Raw genomic sequence first — 27,646 nt, 5'->3', positions numbered from 1 at the left:
ACTATAATTGATACATAAAATAAACTGTGAACATTTTTTTCACTGACAAATGTACAATGTGTGCACCTTTCGTAATGCGACATACATCTGTAACATACATTTTTGAGGGTTTCGCTTTCAATAATTCGTAACGCTAAACAGATGCAATCTTTCAGTTTTTGAATTGTTATATGCAATTGTGGTGTATAAACACAGTCTTTCTAATTAAAAAAAATCACATGCAGTTGGGTCTGGGGATCTGGCTGGCTAACGTATAAAGATGGCGCCCACATGCAAAGTTGCAAGGGGGGAGGCTCAAATATTTTCCCCCTGGTTTAACTAGATATTTCTCCCGTGGAAACTGATTTCAGGACAGATTAAAGTCATTAAAATTTGACATTTTTAATAATTTATTCATTAATGGCTGGTGAAGAAATGTTTTTCCATTTGTGCAAAGAAAAAAGTACTAAAAGCAAGGAAGTTCTAATTTCAAAGGGGGGGCTTGAACCCCCCCCCCTTTGCCCCCTATATGGGCGCCCTTGGTATAAAAGGTAAATCATCATCCCCTGCATGGCCAATTTAGCATTGCAGAGTGGCAGTGACGCAGCGAAGTGGGAGTAAAAACACCCGCCAATGGTTTTAACATTTTTGCCAATCCTTACATTTATTGTAGTAAATACATGTGTAAGGATTGTTGTGACCAAAAAACCCCTTCTGAAAAGAATTTCTGGTTACGCTAGTGCGCAACCTGCATGTTTAAGTAGTTACTTTTGTTCAGAAAAACTGGGAAGGTTAATCTTTATGTATCATTTATAGTTGTAAGTATAATAGTTTATGAAATATAAATGTTTACAACTGGGATATTCTTTAATGCTTACCCTGTATAATTTATACATGTTTATAACCAGGTTCTGACAAATCCCGGGTAACTAAAAATAAATGATACTACCTTGGCAACTAGGTCTTTCAAAACCCATGTGACATTGAGTTTTCCTACAAACTTGGGGAAATAGTTACCTGAACTTTTTCTTCCTGGCTCAAGATTTTACAATTTTTGTCGGTCATTGGTTATATCATTCAGCAATTAGCTTTCAATTGTTAGAGGACTTTGGAGAAATGATATTAAGTTAATTGTGTATAATAGACAGCATGTTTTCTTATTCTTTTTGTTTATATATTTTGTTGTTATGTTAGACTAAAATTGTGATGCAAATGTCTTTGGATATGAAACATGAAATTAGTTGATTAGTAAGTTAAAATGATAAAGAAATCAGAAAACAAAAATCTTACACTTTAATGTTATTTATATAATGATTCTTCCTGAGAGAGAAATAAATGCCCATGTGACCAATCTCAAGTGTTTTTAAAAATGCAAATTAGGCAATTTTCTAAATGTATTAATTTTGATACTCAGAAAATGTAAACACAGCTAAGGAAATAATGATATGCATTCAATGAATTGACTATAACAAATAAATAAACAATACCTTTACAAAATTTTTGCAAGGGACCAATCATAAAAATATAAATGAAAAGATGTTTTTCTTCAGCTTAAAAAGTTTGTGGTTTAGCATCCTGGAAATTTAATTATAAACTCTTGAAACACCTAGAAAAAAAAGAACATCCTCTATTTACACAGACACTATTTACATAGACCTAAAACCCACAGACTATCAACTGGCTCTTTTCGCCAAAGGCTTGAACATTGCCAGGTCTGTTTTGGACGACTTATGTGCTATTTGATTTTTATGCACTACTTGGACTAGACAACAACAATTGATATTTATTTAATACAAAATGTAAAAATAACAACTTTTTCTGATTTTTAATTAAATAACCAATTTATTTAAAAAGTTCTAGAAATTGTGCTTTGTGTATTTTGCATTCTATTATTTTCATGAGTCTTTCAGTTAGATGAATCAATTTTTGTGATATATTTTTCAAATGATGAATGCGTGTGATGTATTTTTACACAATACGAAAATTTTTTTACAACGTAAGTTTTTTGCCTTCATTAATCTGATAATCTTATGTTGTACAAACTAGCAGTATGCCTTCAAAATATAGTTTAGTAAAGTTAAAAAAATTTCAAATTGCGAATATTTTATTTATGAGCAATTATTCATTTGTTAGAATAAAAATTCCTGTTACCTTTTTTAAATCTCAATTCCTTGTAAAAGTGGAGAAGACTTCAGATATTTGCATGAATTAAACTAAATTATACTCAAATGTTGATACAAAGTTATAGCTGTGATTTTTTCTGCTGTTTCGATATGTTCGAGAAAAAGCTTAGAATCTTTAAAACAAATTTATTTCCTAGTTGAATTTGTACCCTCCTCTTATGTCCAAAACTTGATTAAATTTATTTATATGTACAACAGTTATACATTCTGAATATATGTTGTATTTATAAAGCAAAAAAGGCTATTGTTTTGTTATTGAAAAGAACAATAGCTCTTCTTTTTATTGCTTTTACAAGTTGTATAACAATATTAAATATTAGGCACAATCATTTTAAAATCAAACAAACTTCATGCTTTGTCCATAATGCAACTAAAGATATTGTCCCTTGGATTCTGATAAATTGCTAATTTCCATTTTCATGACGTTCCTTAATTTCATCCTAAAAAATTTTACTGTGCTAAAAATTATTTTTGCAATGAAAAGTTAAAAGAATTTGTCTGATACAGTATTTTTTTTTTTTTCAGTTTTTCTCAAAAAATGATTGTGTCATAAGGCTTAATGACACAAGCAGCCTGAACGGGTTATGCTTTGCCTAATAGTAATTAATTTAGTTAAAAAAAATTGTGAGGCTTAAATTGAAACTTGTAAATCATTCTCCAAAATTCTCTGTATACCAGTTGAGGGTTAAATGCCGAGTACTTGTATGTTAATATTGCTTTTTCATGTTCCCAAACACAAGTTTTGTTGTCTGAATTTTTTCTTTTTATCCTTAATGCTCAGTTTTATGTACTTAAAAGCAAGTTTTTTTATTTATATATCTTTTTTATGAATTCTAATTTTCTTTGGACTAAAGGTAATGGTTTTCTTCAAATATATTTGGGTGATATTCATGAAGATTTATATCTATTTTTATCAAAATAATATTTTTCACTGAAAAATATGATTAGAACAATTATGTTTTTAATATTTTTGATGAATATGTTTTTGAAATAATTTTGTTCAAATGAAATCTAGATCATTGAGCCAGATAATCAAATCTGACCAACTATAAATTAATATTTAGAGCAAACTTTTCTTTTTTTGAAATTTATTTTGGTAGTCATTTGATTCTTATTTGATTCTTTTTTTTTTTTTTTTTTTAATAATCAAATGCTTCAACCAAACTCTATTGCAATTTTGTAAAGTGTCTTATTTAACATCTCTGTGTCATTATTATTGACTAATGCTTCTCTAATTTTTCATTAAACAATTTTTACAAAGTTTTTTACCCTGAGCTGCTAGAAATTAATGAAATATGTATAATTTTAAAAAATAAGAAAAATGTTTTTAAATAAATTGAAGTTCATGATCAAAACTTAAAATTTTCCTAGAATTAAGTTCAGGAAGCATTCATTGCTGCAGACTGTTCCAATTAAATTTCAAATGAAATGTTCATCAATAGCTCAGGGTTATTTTTCTAAAATCTTGATTTATCGTTCAGAAAGATTATAAAAGCAACTTTAATAAAACAAATTTTTCACATATTTAGTTTTGCTGGTTCAGAGAACCACACTTTCAATACAACAAATGTTAGCTTATGGTAAAAGAACATCTAAACATCTAACATAAGTGTTTACCAATAAACTTTCATCTTTTGCATTGAAAAAATGGATTCTTTGTAACCCTGAAACATGTTCATATGCCATTCCTTGCTAATTTTGTTCTTTATTAACGTCATTTTTATGATTTATATTTATCACAACAGTATTGTTTTATACTTTTCATGACTTTTATGATAATATTGTTTATTTTTTGCTTTAGTTAAATAATTTAACATATTTGGTTCATGTACTCAGATTCTATTTTACTAAGAAAGGAAACTATAATTATCTATAAATTGCATTTAGCCCAATTAACAAACTTTTTATTATATTTTATATTTTGAACAACTTGATTTATTTTTTACTTGATACACGTTTTATTTCTTTCTTTGATTCACAGTTTAATCTTTATTTGTAATAGTGTTTCTTCTACTGACTAGTTAACTTTCATTTTTTGAGAAATTATTTTGTATTCACATCAATTACATAAACTCATATCTTCAGTCGAAAATGTTTCAAGTGTTGTATTTATTACTTAGTTATATTTTAATTACAGCATTTTTACTTAACCTTGTTTATCTAACCATAGAACTGGTTTACAGTAATTTTCTAATCAATAGGTTACTGGAAAAGATAACCACAAGCAAATCAACGAAATGGAGTTTGAAAAAAAAATATGTTATGTTTGGTTAAATAATAATTAAATACTTTCATAGCACCCTAATAGTGTTCAGGCAAAACAGTTTAGTGGTTAATTGTGGTGACTAAAAAATATAATTCCAGCGATACAGAATGTGATATAATTTTTTTTTATTCTAATGAATGTTTTATATTCATTGAAAAATAATATTTTATTTGAAAAATAAATGGGAAGGCTAAAACAAGAATGTATTGCATAAATCTACATCTTGCTCCAAAATACAGTGAAATTTTAGAATTGTGCAAAAAGTTCTGACAGGATTTGTGCCTTATTTCAACTTTAACACAATTTAACTTATGCCATACTAAGTAGTGATTTTATATTAAAAATAGTCTAAGACTTCACTGTATTTTGTAACTTCTAGATTTCTTTTTTTTTTTTTTCTTTTTTAATATAAAATTCTCATTAAGTCTAAAACACATATTTTTATTCAGTGTGTTTTTAAAGTCACTAAAATAATTTTTAAGTTTTATTTTATTTTTTCATGCAATGCATGTAAAATACTAGTGAATTATTGTAATTCATTACATATTAAATTACCAGAGATTCATTTCTTGGAGAATTGAATGTTATAGATTTGGGAAACTAACTTTTTGTTTGTGAAATACATTTCCAGTTTAATTGGAGTATAGAGCTAAAAAAAAAAATTATATGATATTTAATAATAAAAAGGGAAATTAATATATGAAGAATTACTAATACAGAAATCAAATAAAAATGTATATCTTTCTATTGTTCCTAACCCTAATATTTAGAACTTGAAGCATTTTTGATTTATAGCCATCCAATATTCTGTTAGAGAAAACAGCCAGCTTTCGTGACTACTCTCATTATTTATTATTGATTCAATTTAATATAAGCTCTATACTTTTTTCCAAGTTATAATTTATGGCAGTTTATGTGCTTGTAATTAGTAATTCATGAAGAAATTACTCACTAGAACCAACAAGAAAAGTTTGCCCTTTTAAAATGTGTACATTTATAATTTTAATGTACATTTATAAGCACTTCATTGTGTGTTGCCTATTGCTTCTACAAAAAATAAAATTTCACTGTTCTCTATTGCTGGTTTTGTGGGTTTCACCACGGCAAGTGGCTCCCCATGTATAAAAAAATGTCTTACAGTTGAATATGCCAAATGTACTTAATATTGCAGTGACATATGGTAACAAAACATTTTACATTTTAAAATGTTTTTTTTTCATGTGATTTTTTTTCTATATAGCATCTAAATAAAGATTAATTGTTTAATTCATACTAAACGCACTAATGGAATAAATTCCTATACAGTCGAACCTGTTTATCTCGAATCTGCCTATCTCGAAAACCTCTCTATGTCGAAGTTTTTCATTTTCCCTGTACCATAAAGTATTAATACAATGTTTTCCCCCATGTTTGTCTCGAATGAAATTTTCTGAAAAACTGTATATCTCAAATTTCGACTAAAGTGTCTTTCTTGAATTCGATCCCCAACGATCTTTATTAACTGGAATTTTTAGACAAAAAACATTTTTCTTAATATTAGCAGTCACATAATGCTCCAGAATTAAAACTTTATGTACAAGAAGCAAGTTTTCTAGCTATTATATCCATTCGGAAACTGAGAGGAGGGAGACATTGTTGATTAGTAAAATTGCTTCCAAAGTTTTACTTTCGAGTCATTGCTCCAATTTCTTATTTTTAGAACTTTTTTCAAAACCTCTGTGCCTCGAAACTTCCATATCTCGAATTTTTCTTCTCTCCCGTAAAATTCGAGATAGACAGGTTCGACTGTATAGTCAAAGGTAAGAGCACGTAAGAAATATTGCAAAGCAATCATCAATTTTGTTACTTAACAATCAAAACCTTAAAATAGGAATTTATTTCATAAACTTTTCTCTAGAGTGAGAATATTCTGAATTAAAAATCATATTTTCCATTTACACTTTTGAGGTTTTTTTAATTTTATTTATTTATTTATTTTTTTAAATAACCAACATTCCCAAATAATTCCTGTTCAAGAATCTTGATGTATAATTGAATATTGTTTACCTGTTCATGCTTAAACGTGTACAGTATTCTTTTGAATTCATATTGAATGAGCCATTATTTTTTCTACCATAAATTTTTATACAAGAATGAAGAGCGACATTCCATATTATTGTGATTTTTATAGTTCTAGATTACTGTAATTTAATTTTTAAAAATCATTAAATCATATCATCTGTGATGATATTTAAGAAAGAGAATATGATTGTGTTTACTTGTACTTAAAACAAAATCTCATACATCATCAATACTGTATATATATTAGTAAGAATTTGTACATTTTAACTTTGACTATGCACTCTTTCATCAGAGCTTTGCACTGGCTTGATTATGCCTCTTCAAAGTCTCTTATTGTATAATCCATTATGTATCATGCATTATTTGTAAATAATTTTGTGTTGTACCATTTAGATAATGAAAATACATCATCTGCTTTAGAGTTAAGTTATTTTTTAAATTGAGTAGAAAAGAATGAAGAAAGGCCATTTTATCAAGTAGTTGAGAAAACAACTACTAAATACTTTACATTCTGGTATGATATTAAAAGTTTTATTTCTGTGAGTTGTTTTTGTTCTTGGAAATTTTACTTAATTTTAGCAAATGATTAAAAATTGCACAATTACCGTATGATTTAGCACTCTCTCTCCTTTATATTTATTTGTTTTATTTCAGCATTTTTGAATGAATGTCTGTAGAATGGGGTGCATTGGCACTTGACAACTTGTTTACTTTCTGTCTTGGCAAAAACAGAAAAGTATTGTTTGTGTTACTGTCATGTTAGCTGGTCGTGGAAACCTGGACCCTTGGCTGGAGAGTTGTGGGTTCAATGCCAGCCAGTTCAAAATCCTCCGCGTTCCCCAATGGTGACTGGTGTTCGTTAAATTTGTGGTGGACAAAAAGTCCTCCAAGTTCGCATTCCAAATCAATACCACTGGGATGGACAAATATGACCATAGATTTTTTGGCCGTTCTTACTCAAAATTGATGATAAAACATAAGCTAAATTTGGCAGACGATAAATAAAAAATGCATCAGTAGATGGCTTTATTAATTTTATTTATTTTTTGTTGTTTAGGCATAATTTTCAAAAGAAGTTTGTAAGTTAAACTTTTTTTAGTTTTAATGTTGCTCGAATTGGAAAGTTGAAATTTGATTATAGTGTAAGTAAAATAAGTGTTTTAATAAGATTGAATCTTTTTTATATATTTTCTGAAAGTAATCCAATTTTGCTAGGGTGACCATAACTGGTCAAACCAGCACATTTCAGTTTATATTAAAAGAAATTTATAAATCATAGTTGAAGAATGAAATTTTCACAGCTACAAAAGTGTAATTTCTAAGTTCTAATACGGTTAGAATTCGTTACGGTTTTTTCCATGAGCTAGAACTAGAACATCACAGTTCAGCAAAAATCCAAAAAAAAAAAAAAACCCTTTATCCATGCCCATAACTAGTCATTCACACTATGTTTTGTTTCCATTCCAGTTCTTCAGCTCAAAATGTATTTGCAGAGTTAAAATAAAAAATTATATAACTATTTGGGCTTTCCTTGTTGTTGTATAACAAGTACAAAATGAAATATAATGAACAAAAAAAAAAACGAATCAGATTTGAGCCGAAAGCTTTGCGAAGTGCTTTGGCGACTTCTTCGGCCTTGTCTGCATACAGGGTTCGTTTAGTATAGTTCAGATCTATTTTGGAGAGGGCTGCTATGATGGACGGGCAGTTGAAAATGTATTCTGTGTCAAGTTGTTTGCCTGGGCGATGTAGGAAGATTGGGTTTTCCTTAGTAACAGTAAATTGTACGTTTCCTGTGTGATTCACCTAACATATCTAACTACAGCACAATCTCGTTTATCTGTACTAATTGGGGCCTAAGGGGAATCTGGAGAGTCAAAAATCGGCATACTTGCTTCACTTATCACTATGCTATACAAAAATAAGGTTTTATAACAAAATTACTACACTGGTGGCCAATTGCTAAGGACGGATGGCAATAGCAGCGTTAGCAACCACAAAATGGAAGGCAAGGAAATATGGAAATTAGCATTAGTTCGGCACACAGTAAGACGTCGAGTGAGTATGCAAATTTCAGACTCATGACATTGCTGTTCACTTGATATACAGGATTGGGCGTGTGATGACCATTGTTGTTTGAAAGCAAAACTTGACAGGAAAGAATCAATTGAAGAACTTGCATTTTTTGGTATGTCTTCTCGACATACCTTAGATGATTTTATGGGTGGCCGTTTCGTTGGCAACATTGAAGAAGGGCAGAAAAATTTAGATGTTGCCAGGGAGTTTGACGTCAGTTACAGGGTTGTTTCTAGAGTTTGGAAATCATTTCAAACAAATGGAATGTGTAGCAAATGTCACAAGGGAAATCGTGTATGCAATACAACGTCAGCAGAAGATTGGTACTTGGTGCTAGCAGTAAAAAGGAACTAGCGCAACACAACTACTTAGGTAACAAAGCAGTTTCCTGCTGCGGCTAGCAAGCAAATATCCTAAAAAGTTGTAGATAGAGGTTTCAATGCAGTAAAACAATATGTACGTCAGCTCGTTTTGTCCATCCCATTGTCTACAAGTCGGTGTTTTGCTCGTTTGTAATGATGTCTTTAGCATCACATTTGGAGAGAAATCGACTGGGCTTGTGTACTATTTTCAGATGAAAGCGGGTTCATTCTGTCGTCGAATTGTGGACGACAACTAACCTGGCATGAGCGCATACAAGCCGGCAAACATAAAAGAAAAGGACTAGTATCCTACAAGTTGTGACATGGTATTGGTAGGATTATGATCAATGGCCGTACATCACTCGTGTGCTTCCAAACAAGACTATGACGGCTAGTGATACATTAATGTTGTTCTACTGCATCATGTTTACATTTTCTGTGATGCATTGGGCATTAAATTCGTTTTCTTGGATGACAACGTAACATTTCATTAACAATTGCCGTCCAGGAGTGTCTAGCTCACTCAAAATATTCAACCCATAGGATGGCCAGCACTTTCTATAGATCTGAATCATATTGAAAATGTTTGGGATGTTTTGGGGAGCAGTCTTGCTGGTCGACAACACCCTTCAATAAGCAAGGACACCCTTATCAGTGACTGACAAAAGAATGGGATAAATTACCCCAACAGCTTTTGGATAATGTTGTATAAAGCATCACATGACGTCTGGAACCTTGCATCACTCTCCATGGTAGTCGTATCCCATATTGACATTTTACGCCCGAATGCCTGGGAGCGGTAATTACATTTATTCACTTTTACGTATTCAGCCCAAAATGACCGTTTCGTCCTTTGAACACTTTTCAACGCCTTCTGAATTTCAGAGCATAATAAACTATCGTCATTGCAATGTTCTAGAGTTCTGACATTCGTTTATTTTACTCGGCATTGAATTACACTTACTTTTTTACACGATACATAGCCCATTGGAATCCGTCCTTAGCAATTGTCCACCAGTTTATTAACAAGACCTTTAAAAAATTTTAAATTATTATTAAATATCATTTCTTAACAACAAAAAACTGGTCTACTGTTTAAGAGACGTGCAGCACCGTTATGCAAACATTTTATCATTAATAGTGGAGTGATAGTTTAAGTACACCAAAATGTTTGTTAGATTACCATATGTTGTACAATTTATACAAAAGCTGCACATTTTTTTAATAAGAAGCAACTGTTTAACATACTTACTCTTACATTCTTGCTTTCAGAATTTTGTATCATTACTTGTACCGTATTTTCCTGCGTATTATCTACGGGCGGCCTATAATCCGCAGCTCCTAAAATCGGCCTGAAGAAAAAAAGCTTCGCATAATCCGCGGATAATACGATGTAAAAAGATAAAGTTTGAATCTAACATACCATTTGAGCAACTAATTTAAAAACGTGAAAAATTACTTTAAAGGTATAATCAAAATTAATCTGAAATATAATCTAAAATATAATGATTTCTTCTTGAAATCTTGATTTTAGTACGCTAATTACTTGAAAAACAAAGAGTCAAGACAAATGAGCAAACGGTCTAATCTTGTGCAAATGGCTACCTATTTCACTGTAATGTTGTTTATTTTACATGACCTGAATCGCCAAGAGGAACATTCAAGTAACGTAAAATAACCAACATACGGGCAGGCAGCGAAGAAAAACATGCATGCTTCGTAAAATAAACAACATTCAGTCGGCGTACGATCTCGATCGGTGAATCCTACTGTAAAAATATTGAGGTTCAATGCGTTGGTGTTAAGGGGGAAAAAAGTCACAGATAATCCGCGGCTGTGTATAATCCGCACCTCATAAACTTTATCTTTTTTAGCAGATAATCCGCGGATTATACGCAGGAAAATAAGGTATTTGTGTTATTTCTGTGAAGATAACATATTTTTAAAAGTACAAATTTGATGCGGATCAATAGGGGCTGAATAAACAAGCTACTACTGTTTTTTTTATCTTATATAATTAAAAACTGAGCGTATGTACAGGCAGTTATCAGAATAATGGAAACCTCTGTGAATAAAAGTGACATTTTTGAATGCGCTTTGTAAGCAATAAAGAATAAAACTAGGTGTCTGATTTTTTTATAAAGAGCAATGAATGTATTCTGGCTGTATGTGGTGGCTTAATTGAAGTTCTGGAAGGTTTGGATTTTTTTCAAGCCCGTGAAATGTCGGACCTCTCAAATTTTAAGAGATCAAATTGTTGGAGTGCATCTAGCTGGAGCAAGTGTAACTGAAACATCTCAATGTTTTGGCGTTTCTAGAGGTCTCAGTATCTAAAGTTATAACAGCATTTACACAGTGCGGTAAGACAAAATCAGTTAAGCAAAATAGTGGGTGAAATGATAAGCTCAGTGAAAGAGGAAGTGTGAGTGATTACAGTTAGAAGGCACCTTTATAAACCGAACATTTACAGAAGAATGGCAATTCCCAAAACACTTGTCACAAATGTTAATGCTAAACGTTGTTTACAGTGGTGCCACACTCACAAATCCTGGTTGATTGATGAGTGGAAGAGAGTAATATGGTCTGAAAAAACGTCTTTAGCACTTTTTTCTACTAAAGGACAGTTACGAGTTTAGAAGACACCAACACAAGCGTTTGATCGTGATTCTCTCCTTCCAACAGTCAAGCATGGACCAGGATCTGTCATGATATGGGCAGTCAAGTCGTGGGTTTTCGCTGAACCAGTTGTAACTATAAAAAGAAGGACCACTGGGGAGAAGTATAGACACATTTCAGCTGACCAGATCCATCCTATGATGCAAACTTTGTTTCCTGATGGAGATGGAATTTTCCAAGATGATAATGCACCAATCCATGCAGATAGACTTATCCAATTGTGGTTTGATGAACATGAGGGTGAATTTAAACATCTTATCTTGGCCAGCACTGTCACCTGACCTTATTATAATTGAACTGTTATGGTCTAATTTCAAGCAATCGATATCCTCTACTAACGTCTCTTCCAGAAATTTCACAAAATCTCCATGAAGAATGGTACAAAATTCCTCTGAACACTATTCAACACTTTTATGAATCGATTTCTTGGCGAATCCAAGCTGTATTGCATGCCAAAGATGGTCCTACACTATACAAATAAAGAATTCTTTATAATCTCAAGTGTTTCCATTATTTTGATAACTACCTGTACCCATATGGTTACTCTACCCCGAGTTACTTCTCCTGAACGCCAGTAAACTGACCATCGAACCAGGTATCGATGGATTCGTAATTTTCCTGTCTTCATGTTTGGTTATTTAACATAATCCTCCGATAAAAATTAGCGAAGATATCAATCAAAAACTATTAATTGTGAAGCTTAGATTTCGACATAAAATCCCTATTTTTTGAGATTTCCTCCATTCAAATTATTATTCAGTGCTTCATCTCAACTTTCCGTAACAGTGCTTTTATTAAAACTTGTAACGTGAAAATAATCATTGAGAAAACAGTTTTGTTACCATTTTTTTCTCTCGAAAATGAACAAATAAAATTCTGTGTTGAGGCTTTTCCTGTAATTGAGGGATTTAAAATGTTTCGTTTTGGGTTATTTTTCCACAATCTGTCGCAAAATTTTACTGTTTTTTTTTTTTTTGTTTAAGCTTCATGTTGAACAGGCGTCATTTGATATAACATTTATTTTCGAGGTAGACCATGCAAAGCCGTTCTACACAGCTAGTAATTATTAACTTCCGCTTATCTCTTTTGCGTAAAAAAAAAGTGACAGCATAGCAAATACTTGAAACAACTTTTAATTACTAAAACACTAACAAAAATAAGTTATTGCTTAAAAATACACATATTTAAACAATTAAAATAATTCTTAAATACATATGCAGTTTAAAGTCCATCTTATGACATTAGTATTGACATTATAGATCTAACAGACGATACAGACATTGATCTTCCAAGTTCACTGAACAGATACGGAAAGTTTATATCACCTGAAACAAAAAGTAGTATGTTAATACAATACAGTTGATAGAGGGGAAAAAAATGTTAATAGCAGTAAAAAAACAATTTAAAAACCATTACTAAGGCAAAGCAGCTCAAGTATGTTTTGCTGAAACTAGAACAGTTTTTGGAGTTTGGAGAAACTAATAGTTTTTTGAGACATATTGAGGAAATTATCCATTGAGGAAAACATTCAAAATGCCTTATTGTCATTCAAAAGCAAAAAAAAAAAAAAAAAACATATGGAACTGAGCAAAAGGGTACTATAAAAATTTTTTTTGAGATCTTCATGATGGTCTTTATTTTCTTTTTTTTTTCATTATTTATTTACTGTATTGTAAAGTGAAATATATATTTTTTTCCTTGTCTTATAGGGGCTGCACTTTTAGACTATTTAGCCTTTAGTAGACCTAGTAGCGATCCCTGATACGAAATACAGTCTTTCATGTGCCACCATTAAGGCGCAGATGTCAATGGCATGGATAATTTGGACGCCCACTTTCCACCAGATGGAGGCACTTGAGCTCTCTTTTGATGCAAAATTTACACTAGGAATTTTAATTCTGCTAAGGGAATTCTAAGCCAAATGAATATCCAAGGGATCTTTTGCATGTCACATAATCATACAACATGGCAAAATTGCAAGTAAGCGTAAAAAACAACAAACACTATTCGAAATTTTAATTTTTTCCTCAGAATAGCGGTAAATTGGTTTGAACTGTCTCTAAATTAGTTAATTTATTCCACTCTATAGTAAAATGCTTTAAAGAAAGGAATCACAACGAAAACAGGGTAAGAAAAAGTCAACTGGTAAAGTTGACAAAGCGTGATCGGAGATTTAGAGTTAAAACATTTATGCAAAATACACATTTGAGTGCTGTAAAAGTTTCTGCAGAGTTAAATGAAAATTTTTATGTTTAATTTTCACCTAAAATTGTTTGCCAAGTTCTCTGATTAGCTGGATTAAATGGGACCTCTTCCAGCAGAAATTTTCTTGGCTGTGCGAAAAACAGAAAGCTTATGCTTTTCGTCGCAAAATCAATGATAAATAAGCTCAAAACGTTTTGGTTTTTGGAATTACATCTTACTTACAGATAAAAATGAATTTAACATTTTTGGTTAAATTGTTGCATTATTGTAAATAGAAGAAAAAATTAGGAACTTAATCTTAAGAACTTAGTTGGACCACTTAATAAGGACAGTGAAGGTGTTCTTGTGTGAGGGTGCATATCATCATCAGGACCTGGTAGTTTAAAAGTTTTTGATGAAATAATGAATCATGCGGTTCATTTAAATATTTTAAAAACCAATTCTAAATTCTTAGCCAAAAATTTGGTAATTGGAAACAACTTTGTTTGTTATCAAGATAACGCGAGAAGAAGCACACAGGTTTCAACGTTTGCGTCTAGTGTAAAGATGAAAACGATCGGAAAAAAACCGGAAAATTCCCAGAAAAAACGGAAAAAAAACCGTTTTTTTTGAAGGAATAAATTTCCACTTCGGAAAAATTGAAAAAAAAAAAAAATAAATAAATAAATTTCAAATTTCAGGGTTTTAATTGAAATTTTCAACAAAAACTGATTGGAAATTTAAATTCTGACTTCCGCTTAAATTCTGACGCAATTTCCTCCCCCCTCCCGTTTTATGTTAAAATATTGTCTAACATTAATGCAAGTTTTTGTATGACAATATAATTTGCATATAGATCAAAAAATGTTTAATAATACTTTTTACAAATAACCTTAGTGAGGAATTTATTTTCCTTCTTCATAAAACAAACAAGCATAACTTTAATCACAAAACTATGTTTCTGCTGTCTGCGAACCAAATGTACAACAGGGTGCGGCAAAAAAACTCGGGTAAGCAATTTTCTAAGAAACTTTATTTAAAATAAATAAACTAACAAAACACAAAAAATAATAATATGAGAAGACCTTTAGCAATCATTAAATTTAATTGGTTTCAAACTAGCAGCCTTTTGCAGTAGTACAGAAATGCAACTGCTTATTGAAATTTTCATTCAAGGGCAGCAAGTCCTTTTATCAATCCTATTTCCTATAAAGCAAATGGTTTAGAGTTCAATTTTATGTGTAGTTTAGGGTAGACCTTTGACTCTAAAATAGGCCATACAGTGTAATAAATGGGATTGAGGTCGAGCCAGTAGAGCGTCCACTCAAAAGATGATACCTTGTCAAAAACAATGCGCTTTGCACCACTCTTGTCTTTTTGGCCAAATGAATCGGTGTGGGGTTAAAGGAAAATGTCCAGTCTACAATGCTGAAGTGCTCTTAGGCCCACAGAAGTACAATAACTTCTAAAATGTTTTTCTGGTTCACTTTTTGATTCATTTTACGGCCCTCATCCACAAAAACCTAGAGATTTTTTGTCGCTTGTCCTGATTCCATCTCAGACCAAGCTTGATTTCGGATTTTGGCGATATCTAACACTTTCTAAGGAGCTTGGAGTGTCTACCAAGGGCGCCCATATGCAAAATTTTAAGGGGGGGGCGGCTGCTCTGATATTTTCTCCATGGTTTAGTAGGATATTTTCTCCATTGAAACCGAGTTTAGTACAGATTAGATCTAATAAAATTTAACATTTTTGATAACTAATTCATTAATGGCTGGAGAAAAAATGTTTTTACATTTTTACAAAGAAAAAAGTATTAAATGAAGAGGAAGTTCTCATTTCCAAAGGGGGGGGGGCTTGGCTTGAGCCCCCACTTCCCACTATTTGGGAGCCTATGGTGTCTACAGACCAAATCCTATGGTTCTGGGGATATGAACCGGTTGAACGGTAAATCAGTGAAAGGTATCTCTTCCAGCGTGGACTTGCGGGCCCGTCTCAAACGTTTCTGGCATCTTTAGAGTCATATGAATGCCTGAATTTTTGGAACTTGCAAAACTTCTGTTTGAGCTGTTTTTTCCCTTAGTCGCACTTATCGGTCACAAATTCCCACAAACAACTGCTCTTGTGGAAACCCGAGGATTTCATTACACTCACTTTTGGATGACCTGACGATTAACTGAAATGTTCACTGTTCGTTTTTGTACACTTTACGGACATCGACTATCATTTCCAAGCCACTTGAAACGGCATGCCTTTTCAAATACTGTTTGTCGAGGCACAACAAGCAAACGAACTGTCGTTCCACTCGGTTAAACAACTTAAAATAGCAGGTATTTTGCTTAAAATTTTAAGAATACCGAAAAACAATACATAAACTAGGTAATATATTGTAAATTATTCCCTAATAAAGTGAGAAACAAAAATAAATTAGGTACTCATTAAAATGAAATTACCTTTCTTCCATTTGATGATACAATTTTTGTCCAATATTTTTTTACCGCACCCTGTATACTACCGTGCTAAGCAAAAAAGGGGACTTTGAGGTTGGACTTAAGCTGAGATATTGTATTTTAAAGTGTGGCTCTTCCATATATTTGATTCAGATGTCTTTTTTTTAAAGAATTTTTCAAAACAATAGTTTTTGATGAAATGACCCTAAAATATTTTATTTATTAAGTAAAATACGAAACAGAGAACAACTTGATTATAATAACTCAAATTTGTTCAAAAGGACTGGTATGAACTCTTTTACTATTGTGCAAGGCACAACCGTATGAATAAACTTAAACTCCAGTTTAATTTTTTGGTAAGAAAAAACAATTTAGTTTTGATTTGGACTTAGAGTGGATTGGAAAAAATCAAAACTCAATAGTTTTCATTTTCAGACAGTAACATGTATTATTTTCCTTCCCCCCCCCAAAAAAAAATATCAATCATGTTTGAAAGTTGAAATTTTCAAAGGCAGATGGCAGGAAGTTTCAAAGCCAATCTAAAATAGAAAATGTAATTGTTATGATTAGACACACATTACCCAATATTATTGGTTGAGTGACGACTAGACTTATTTCTGGGTTTGACCATGAAAGCCCTCTACTCAGTTGTAAAACAAAAAGGTTTTTTTCGTCTAATTAATCTTACCTTTATGTGTATTTCTGTCAAGCAGAAAAAGATATGTGGATAGCATATATTTTTTAATGCTTAACCCTTTATATGTTACAAGAAACACAGAGCTATTAAGAAACCCAAATTTTCCAATTTTTCCCGAAAAACCGGTAAAAAACCGGTTTTTTTCTACCACTTCAAAACTTCCGAAAATTTTACATCTCTAGTCTAGTGCCTCAAAAATTGTCCTAAAGTTTAGAAATTATCCCTTCAACCTCCAGATTTGAACTTAATGTAAAATATTTAGAGATATTAGTAGGCTAGATTATGAAAATACGGCTTTAAAATAGAGCTAGAAATAGTAAGACTTGAAGTGTGGTTGAACACTTACTCGGAAATTACGCAAAAAAAAAAAAAAAAAAAAAAAAAAAAAAAAAGAAAAAAAAAAAAGAATGAAATATATTCCTAGACTTTAAAAGGTGTTGTTGATACTGCATGATATTCTACAAAATAATAACTTAATAAGTTAGATTATTCAATAATATGTAGACATTTTTTAAAGTGTACAAAGACTTTTGTGAGATAAATTTCCGGCACTTCTTTGGTTTTTAATTAAAAAAAATTAAGTTTTGATATTTAAAAAAAAAATTCATGTAGTTTTGTTGAAAATTGATCATAGATCTTACAATTGAATACATATTCCAAAATATTAATTCTAACCAATGGATAGGTACAACATTAAAATGTACAAATTTGCAGGAAGCTGCAGACATTTTTTCGGATGTCTTTTCATCGAAAAGATCACTGCTTTTGTCTTGAAAATGGGGTTCCTTGTTATGGAGGTTTCATCATAACTCCTTTTTTTACAAATTTGCAGCTTTCAACATTCTATTGTCTTTTACAAGTAATATCATTATCAAGTATAATTTTCTCTGATTTTATTTGAATCCAAATGAAAATTCAAGTCTTCCTCATTTAATTTCTTATATTTAAAAAAAAAAAAAAGTTGTGTATTTCTTATAGCAAGTTCTTAGAATGATTTCTTTTATATGTTATAGTTTGATCCATGAATAGCAACTTTAGTTAGACTTTAGTTTTAGTTTGTATGATGAACAGAACACATACTTGAATTGCACTGCAGTGTCCAATTTTCAATCCCGTCTATATCATAAAGTAAAAGAAAAGCAGCAATGTCAGGAGGATATTCCCAAATTTCAGATTTCCAATTTGTTGAAATGTAATGAAACAAATGATCTTTGAAACCTAAAAGTAGAAATAATAAAAGAATCAGCCAAAAAATAATCAGATAGAAAAAGTTGCACCAAAAACTTCATTTAATTTAAATACTCGAAACATATTAATAACACAAAAGCCAAAGAATTGAATGAAACATAGATATACGTTATTAAGAAGTATATTTATTCATAAACTTTAATAAATAATTAAAATATTGATATCTATACTAATAATATAAAGCAGTAGAGTTTGTTTGAACGCACTAATCTCAGAAACTATTGGTTCAAATTGATTTTTTTTTTTTGTGTTTAATAGTCCATTTATTGAGAAAGGCTATAGGCTATTTTGTTAAACCAGATTGACCAAAATACTTGTTATTTCAAATTAAATGTTAAATTAATTGTTTAGTTCTACGAATTCCTAACAGATGGTGTGGTAAGTTAACTCTTTGAGAGGGCGCTGGCCAACAGTGTAGATAGATGCGAGGAATCATACCCATGCTACACTGTTGTGATCAGCGAATAGATTTTTGAATGCGCTTTTTTTTCGACGTTCAGGTACATAATTGGTTTTTGTAGGATTTTTCTATTGGGTTTTGTTTTCCTTATTTCCTCAACGTTTGTTTTTGTTCTTATAGTTGAAGATAGTTACATATCTAAGTAAATAATTTGATTTGTTGTATTATTCAATCGTGATTGTTCTTTATAAGGTTTTTATTATAGTTTATTTGGCAAAACACTTTAAATTGCAGGGGGAAAAAAACACTTTACTCGCTAAAGGGCAGGGTTATGGTAGCGTGGTTGCTCGGCACGTTAAGCGCTGAACTAATGTAGTTGAAGGATTATTTTGAGTTTTAAAGGTATTGTTACTCTTTTTATGTGTTTGGGCGAATAGTTTTAAATTTCAGAGAGACTTTAATAGGTTTTTGAAAAGGTGTGTATGCATTTTAGTTGAAGAAATATGATCATTCAACATCAGAAGGGGGCGTGGATTTTGTTTTTGTTTTTTTTTTGTTTAACGGACATCCTTTAACTTCTTAGCTTGGGCATTGCTGTGCGGGTACTGCTAATTTATTTATATTTATTTCACAATTTGACTCAATAGAATTTTTTTGCATTTTAATATTAATGTGTAACAAGGAAATTCTTTTATTAATTATTAAAAAAAGCACCCGTATTATTGTAAAGAAAATCTTATGTTTTCAAATGAACTATAATGCTCCTAACTTTTACACAATTTAAATTAATAGTTTTCAAGTTATCCTTATTTTTCCAATAGCTGGTTCATTCTTTTTCCCCCCTAAACAACATTTAAACAAGAATAATGTTAATTTTGTTCTTATAAGTCCAGTTGGTGGTTCTACTACTTACTTAGCCGACACTATTCTTGCTCTGTGTTATGAATATAATTTCGCAATAAAGATCACTCCTTGTCCATAGCTGTCTCTCTCTGTTTACTGAGTTTGATCATTTTTGGGCTACCCCTTCTTGGTGCTGCATTTTCAATGTCACATAGAGAAGTTTAGCAGCTTTTTCACTAAAATGGTCGCCATTTTTTACAATTGATTGCTAAAAGTTTTTTTGAGCTAAAATAATTGTCATAGTAGCCTTTGCGTCAAAGTAGTAACTTTAGTCACTTTTTTAGTTTTCCCAGTTACAGCCCTGCTATTAGTCAACTCTTAAAACCAAGCATTTCACAACAATTTGCAAAGTACACACTCCCGAGAAATTGTCAGCTTCAAGGGCCAAGAACAGTTCAACCAACTTTCTAACTCCAAAATAATTCTGATGTAAATATTGTAACTGTCTTGGTCTCAAAAGGCTAATGAAAAATTTTTAATGAAATCAGACATGTGTAAGCATGTAAGTTTTATTAAAATGCATAATAAAAGAAACCTTAAATGTAACAAACCTTTGCAGGCCTTTTCAGCAGTTTTCTGTATCTCAAAAAGAATGGGAGTGCTGAATTCATGTCTCAGAAGAGTCAAAGAATCGTTATATTCAGCTGAATACCGTTTAATCCACTTTTCATATGCTGATACCATTTTAATTTGCCATAGTTCATATGTTCTGCTTTTCAAATCAGTTTGCTTGATAATCTAAAGTTAACAGACACATTTTTAGCAACTAGAAGAAAAAAATCTTTCTATGACTGCATTTTAAGATATAAACACAGAAACTCAAATCCAGGGCCGCTCTGTCCCTATGTGCGAGGTCGTGCGGTGCACAAGGGCACCAACGTCAAAAAAGGCGCCTAGCTCTACCAATCAAAAATGTTCCGAATGGGGGGAATTTCTTCAACTCAAAAAAATAAAATGATCTTTTCATTATATCAAGAACCCCCTTAGCCCAAAGTAATGCCCAGGCCCTGGCAAAATTTGGTGCCCCTCTCACAAGAAAATCTGCACATTTTTCGTGTGGAAGTTTTCAAAAAAGGGAAGAAATAAAGAAATTTACCCCATTTTGGTGCACCTAAAATTGTGGTGCTCAGGTCCATGGACCCGCCAGACTATGAGTTCATCAGGCCCTGATTATATCTGATGGTGGCAATGAAATTACACTGCTCATTGAAACAGGCAATCCTCTCCCTGCCTATCTAAAAGGAAAAATTATTGCCTTGTTGTGTGTTTAAACATGCTATTGAAAAGCGCAATCTTTTACACTGTAATCTATGCATTTTAGCTGCTATTAATGCATTTTTCTTCTTAATGTAAAGCCATAAATTCTGTTTCGGGTCTATAGTATACGAGGCTGAACATATGAGGCACAAGAAATTTTCTATTCCCCATTTTGGATCTTGAGGTGAATATGTTGTACTATAATTAGTGAAATATATCTTTTGTGATTTTTAATTATTACTCGTGGTAATTTTACTATTTCATGTCATCATACATAAAAAATACTGTAAGCACATTTGCATATATTTTACTTGTGCATAATATTTGTATATAGTAAACAACAATTTTGGCTAACTTTTTAGTTCCAAAAAGTAACGACTTGACCATAATTACACGATTACTCTCCCCCTCCTTTTTTTAAAACTATTTAGTCTCAGAAAAAGAGCTTTGGATAATGTATTTATTTTAGATAACATATTCAACGCCTTCTGTATTTTAGAATTATTGATTTTACCGGAAGGGTTTTCAGTTTCAGATTTTAAGGTGGATGGCCCCTATACTTCAATTTAGTACCCCGTGGTCATATTTTAACAAGCATAAAAGTTTGATTAGTTATTCATCAATGAGAGATTAGAGAGATATTTAGAGCAGCGTTAACTTTGATATTTAAAATATTTTCTTCCTCCAAAACGCATTAGCATATCAGAGGAGCTAATGAACTCAAAACAAGTATGAGATATGAAGTGAAAACGTACACTGTAATTCAAAATTAAATACACATTTTTACACACTTTTTAAAAATAAATTAAATGCAAACGTATTTTTTCTGTGTCATATTGGCCTACGAAACGTCAATCTTGCTGTTAACAATATTTTCGCCGAACGCCACTGCATAAAGGCACTGAAAAAACATTTACACGACAAAGCTGATCAGGCCTGGCGCGGGCCTGCCCAAACCATCATGATTTTCCTCCTACTGTAACAATAATAGAACAAAAAAAATAATAATAAATAAAAAGGGATGTCTCTCACCTAGACACCTTATTGTTTTAATACTATCATTTTTAAAAAGAAAACCCTGGAGAGGGGAGTTTTGATACTAATTTATTTTTGCATTTTGATGCCATACACTAAAGCATTGCCGTATTTGTATTTTTTGTGATATTCAAACTGATTGTCAAGTTCTTGCCTTTGTGAGATTTTTGTGCCTGTAGACACTTTGTATGCATTAAAATCAAATTCGAATTCCCTGTAGAAAACACATGCAATATACCACACAGCCCGGTTATCACACACAGAGACAGCGGTTTGTTCTTATTAGAACTCTTTAGGTCTGGATTAGTGAATAACTGAGCCGGAGGCTGATGTCATTTCATTAAAGCTGAGATCGCCAACAAATTGGTAGATAAAATAAATTTATCTCACCAGTGAGTTTCCGCAGCAGGTGCACTTCAACTCGTGAATTGAAAGCAAAGCTTGAGTGTTTAACTATAAGTTACTGCCCCTAAGCATGTTACATGTGTACTAAGCATGTAAGCATGTTACATGCTTCTGGCTTAGGGGCGGGAGCTTACTGCTTAATTCCTGTAGAAAAGTTTTTTTTTTTTTTTAAATTAAATTTCACACTGTCACATAGAAGTTAGATTACTCATTAAATGCTCTAACAATTTTAAACTCAAGTGTTGTGATCTCAATTGATAGCCTATTAAAAATCATCAGTATATCTGCAATAAATAATTTTAAAAGTTCAATTTGAACTTTTAAAATTGAAAAAAACTTTAAAGCTTATGTTAACAAATACATTCTAATGCTAATACAAAGTAATCATCTGATAATTAAACTGGAGTATCATAAAAATCCTACCTGAATCATAGAAACACAAATAGGCAAAGCTTCCATTTTTTCCAATGAAGCACATTCAAATAAATATCCGCAAATTTTTTGTTGCCACTCTTTTTCCTAGATTTTATGAATACAAAAATTTAAGACAAAGTAATATATTTCAGCCAAAAATTACTTTAGTCCATAGATAAAAATGTACAAAAGATATAAGATACAAAATTATAAATTGAAACTTTTACCCCAATATATTTAATAGTCGAAAACATTAGTACTTATTTTTTTAATGATTAACCAAATTACTAAATAAAATCTTGGAATTTAAATACCTTGCAATGTAAGCAAAGTTTTCTACAGAGAAATATTTATTTTGTTTATAAAACTTAACAAATTGAATGTCACTATGCATTTATGAACACATTGGAAAGTAATGAAAGAAATATTATTTGAGTTGAGAGAAAATATGATGAGAGACTGACATTAAAACTTTTACCGAATCAACTATAAATTAGCTTTTTGCTGTCTAAATATGTTTAGAAAACAATTTCTTAATGAAACGAAACTATTAGCTTTATTTCAAATAAAAGCTTATGACTCCCCCCCCCCCCCATCCCTGGCTCTATGCCTGATATATTACCAGTTTCAGTCTTTCTATTATTAAAAATGGCAATATTACAAATTTATCAATTCATTATTTATTTAAAGCTTTGCTTGTAGCTTTTTCATTAATGTATATTTAAATTAACATTTAGAAAAGAAAAAAAATATTAAAAAAAACTATGAACACAAAAATACATGAATAATAAAGCATAATTCTCACTTTTTCGCTATTAGATGTGGAGCCTAGAAAGCAGGAAGCAAAGTTGAGAGCCACTGGATCAGAAGAAAAAGTAGATAGTTGAGCATTCTAAACAAGAAAGAAACCCTGGTAAATGAAATGGCAATAAAACTATATAAAATACTAAATTTTAAATTCCACACAAATGTCACAGTAATATCAAGTTAAAATCAAACTCTGATCAGATTATCCAAAAATGCCCCAATTCATCAGGTCATGGTAATATTTATCCCAAAATTTTAGTAGACTATAAACAAGAATCAATGAGTATTATTCTTAAATATTTTCAAGTGCCCTAAGAACTGAGGAATGGTACCACTTGGTTAACATAACATACAACATTTTTGCCTCTATGCCCAAAGCCACATTTTCGAGCCTGGCTCTATTTGGTGGATTTTCAAAACACTCAAAATGGACAGCATCCAGGTTGTATGATTATGTGGCATGTAAAAGATCCCTTGATAATTTGTTTGACTTTGAATACTCTCAGCAAAATTTAATGCCTAGTGCAGTTTCATGTCACAGAGGGTCCAAGTGTCGCCATCTGATGGGTAAACTGGGTGTCCAATTTCTTGTGCCAATTTAAACGTCCACAGAAAAGGATGCTACACGAAAGAATGGAGAAGTCTGCAAATGGATAGAAAACGATATGCAGCCCCATTATAAACAAACAAACATTCAATTATTTCTTTTAATTTTCTTTTTATTTTAATGCTTAGCAAAAGGATTAAAATAAAAAATAATAAAAATCAGAGCCTGATTCGATTTTAGTTCTTCTTTGTTAATTTTATGAGCTAAAAGAAAGTAAAACACATTTCAAGAGAGAAAATCAATAATAATTACACTAAAAAATATAATTTTAAAAAATGTCTTGTGTTTTTAAAAATATATACAATAACTGGCAAAGTAATTTTGAAATATTAGCACTTACCTTAATATTCCAAGCATGAACAGCATTCCAAATGCAGGTTTGTGCAAGTAAACTACGAAATCCCTATGGCAAAATGATCTTTTAGAGTAAAATACTGCAGTATAAATTAAGTTAGGTGGTAAATAGAAAACAACAACAATAATTTTTAAAACAAATATTCTGAGAGAACAAGTTTAAGCTTAATATTTTTTCTGGTCAGTAACACACATTTTAAAGAAAAAGAGGGAAGAATTTATTCATCAGCGTAGATAACAAAAATAAAAGTAATCAATAAACCTTGAAACATCTTGTTCATGAAAAGTACACCAGAGTACACTAGCAGAACACAAAAACCAAATACCACTAATTACGGCAGAATTTCAAAATCTAGCGAATATGTTTGGACTAGTCAAAGATGAAGTTAATTTAAATTTCAAAGATGTGTGTAGAACATTAGCAAGGTAAGTAGCAACAAAATTATTCTGAAAATCAAGCAGGTTTTAAATACACTGAAAACTATAGGAGCATTTCTTTTTTTTTTCCGGGACTGGGTATTTTGGGTCATATTGGATTCAATAATGTATCTTAAGGGATAATATTTGCTAAAATTCCTCAAACTAATGGCAAAGAGTTCAGTTATAACATGCCTTATAAAGGAGACAAAGCTTTTAGAAACTAATATATGCAGATAAGTTTTTAGACCATTAAGTTCGAATCCTGTTTTCATTAAAATGCCACAGGGTTAATTATTTTACTCTTTTTAGTTCCTTACAAATTTTGTACTTACAAGTAAATTCTCATTAATATTTCAATGGATGTTTTTTTTTTCTAATCCACAACATTAAATACTATGTTAACTGTTTATGAAGCTACATTAGGCTCAAGAATAGGATCTGAAACTGGAATGCTTTGCACAAATGGCAGTATTGAACTCCATGTATGATATTTAAAAACTCAGATCATTATTAGTACTCAAATTGTACTATAATCACTTTCCAAAAATACCAAACAGTGCTCTAATTAATTACTTTAAAATTACAACTTTAATTTATACAAAAATAAATTGTATTTCTATTATTACCTGTGGATCTTCACTGTATGGTAAACAACCAGCATTCTGCATGACATGTAAAGTACCACCATTTTCAAGCAAATTACTTTTTAAAAAGAAGAAAGTAAAAACATACAGTAATCTATATGTATCATTAAACAAACATATAAAAAATTGACAGTACCCAAAATTCAATGCCAGAGATAGCTTTAGTAAAATGTTTCTCTTTGACATTTTGGCACATTAATAATTCTTTCTAAAAAATTAAGGGATTTTGAGAAGGAAAAACTCAATGCCTTACAAAAGATATTTCTGAGACTTTCCCAAAATAAATTAAAAAATTTGTTGGACACTTTTACTCAAAATTCAGTTTTCAATAAAATAAAGTTACTTAATACATATTACATTCATATTCATTGCTTTAAAATAAACCTTTTGAGAATGAAATTAACTGCATTTCAATTAAGCCTTCATTAAACGCATCTCATACTGAACATCTTCCTGTATATAGCATCATTTATAGCAGGAGTTCTCAACCTAGGGAGTGTATCCCTGTGGAGGCATAGAATAATTTCAGGAGAGGCATAAATATAGGAAAAATATAGTAAAACTGAAATCAATTATATTTACTAAATTTTGTGGTCACATTGTAAGCAGCTTTGACAATACTGCCTTTTTCTATCTTTTTTTTTTTGGAGGTTTTTAGTACAATTCTCATTTTTAAAAAAAACCCCTGTAAATTTGGATTTTCAGCTTCAGGCATACTTGAAATCAGAATATCAAGTAAGGCACCAAAGTTGCCCTTTGTCCACAGTATGAAAGTAACTAGCTATACATGCTAACCTCACGTTGAGACTAGTTTACTTCAAAACAATTTGTATTTAGTTGTTTGATTTCAAATCTATATAAATTAAATAGAGAATATATATGTATACTGGATTTGTATGTTGACTATACAACTCCAGAGTGTGAATAAAATAATTGAGAAGAAAGATCTGTCGCCATTTTTTTCTAGAATGTGAACAAATAAAATTCTTGCTTTTGTTTTAAGGCTTTTCCTGTAATCGGGTTATTTGAAAATTTGCCTTTTAGGTTATTTTTTCACGATTTGTCAGGGAATTTCAGACTTTTTTTTGAGCAATCACGATTGCTTATTGCTTTCATTTCATTGTTTTTGGCATGCTACCATTTCATTTTCCCACTGCCACCCTCCGCACCATCACCGTCAACCGGCTCCTCACGACGCTGCTCCTATAGCAAAAGCAGTCTCCAGGTTGCATCCATGTCCTACACACACGCGCATACATACACAACTACACACACACACAAACACATACACACACGCATACATACAGACACCTACACTTACACAAAAACATACACACATACACACAACTACCCACACATTCATGCCTGCACACAGACACAAACACATAAGCCTACACACACATACACATACCTCCTACACACAAACACACATACCCCCCACACACAAATACGCACGCCTACATACACACACTCGTGGTTGCGAAAAGCATAATTTGATTTCAAAATGTCAAAATTCAAATTATTATTATTTTTTTTTTGTTTGTTTAAGCTTGGTTGTTGAAAACGCGTCACTAGACATAAATTCATTTTCAAGGTAGACTGTGCAAAGATAGTTTTCTAATAATAATGAGTCCAAAAAAATAAAGAAAGAAGTTGTGTCTCATAATGTTACATTTTGTGAACAAAATTATTTATATTTTCATTTAATAATTAGATTAAGTTATTCCAATCAGTCTCAGTGTTAAATTCTTGTTTCACTTCTTGGATTGACCACATATGGTGGTGGTGGGGAGAGGGGGGGGGGGCAATGTCACCTCACATTAGTTTCAAAAGAAAACACTGATTCACCCTGATTTAGTGTAAAATAGCAATATTTCAGTTCCAAAAGAAAGCACCTATAATCATTTTTAAAGAGCATTTTCAGACAAAAATATATGTATCTGCTAAGTTTTTAGGGGGGTTGTTTTAAGCAGTCTTAGTCTATTTTTGGTGGCTCATTCTTGGAAGTGTTCCCCAGAATTTGATGGGGTCTGCTTTACTTAAAGGCAATTATAAGTGCTATTTGAGTAATGACTCCAGTTTTCTGTTTGTTTTATTGCTCTATGTAACCTTCTTGCCTTGTCATTGGAATTAATATACACATACAGGGTGTTCCGTTTTAACCTGCAAAACCTCTAGTTTCGCAACCGTTAGTCCTAGATGCATACTTCCAATTGCA

General features: G+C 31.4%; 1 protein-coding gene across 1 annotated transcript in view; it reads right to left on the bottom strand.

The window, feature by feature from the left end:
• Positions 1 to 12,728: 12,728 nt before the first annotated feature.
• Positions 12,729 to 27,646, bottom strand: part of LOC129230367 (anaphase-promoting complex subunit 1-like) — a 112,484-nt gene continuing 97,566 nt past the window's right edge. The window contains 7 exon segments of the mRNA XM_054864764.1: positions 12,729 to 12,928; positions 18,015 to 18,152; positions 20,037 to 20,223; positions 22,606 to 22,701; positions 23,402 to 23,488; positions 24,351 to 24,413; positions 25,411 to 25,486. Of these exon segments, the coding sequence (XP_054720739.1) occupies positions 12,837 to 12,928; positions 18,015 to 18,152; positions 20,037 to 20,223; positions 22,606 to 22,701; positions 23,402 to 23,488; positions 24,351 to 24,413; positions 25,411 to 25,486 (739 nt within the window). The 3' untranslated portion in view covers positions 12,729 to 12,836.

The sequence above is a fragment of the Uloborus diversus genome, chromosome 9, assembly GCF_026930045.1.
Source record: "Uloborus diversus isolate 005 chromosome 9, Udiv.v.3.1, whole genome shotgun sequence".
NCBI classification, from domain to species: domain Eukaryota; kingdom Metazoa; phylum Arthropoda; class Arachnida; order Araneae; family Uloboridae; genus Uloborus; species Uloborus diversus.
Note: the sequence above shows the minus strand (reverse complement) of the source record. Positions and strands in the feature narration are given on the sequence as shown.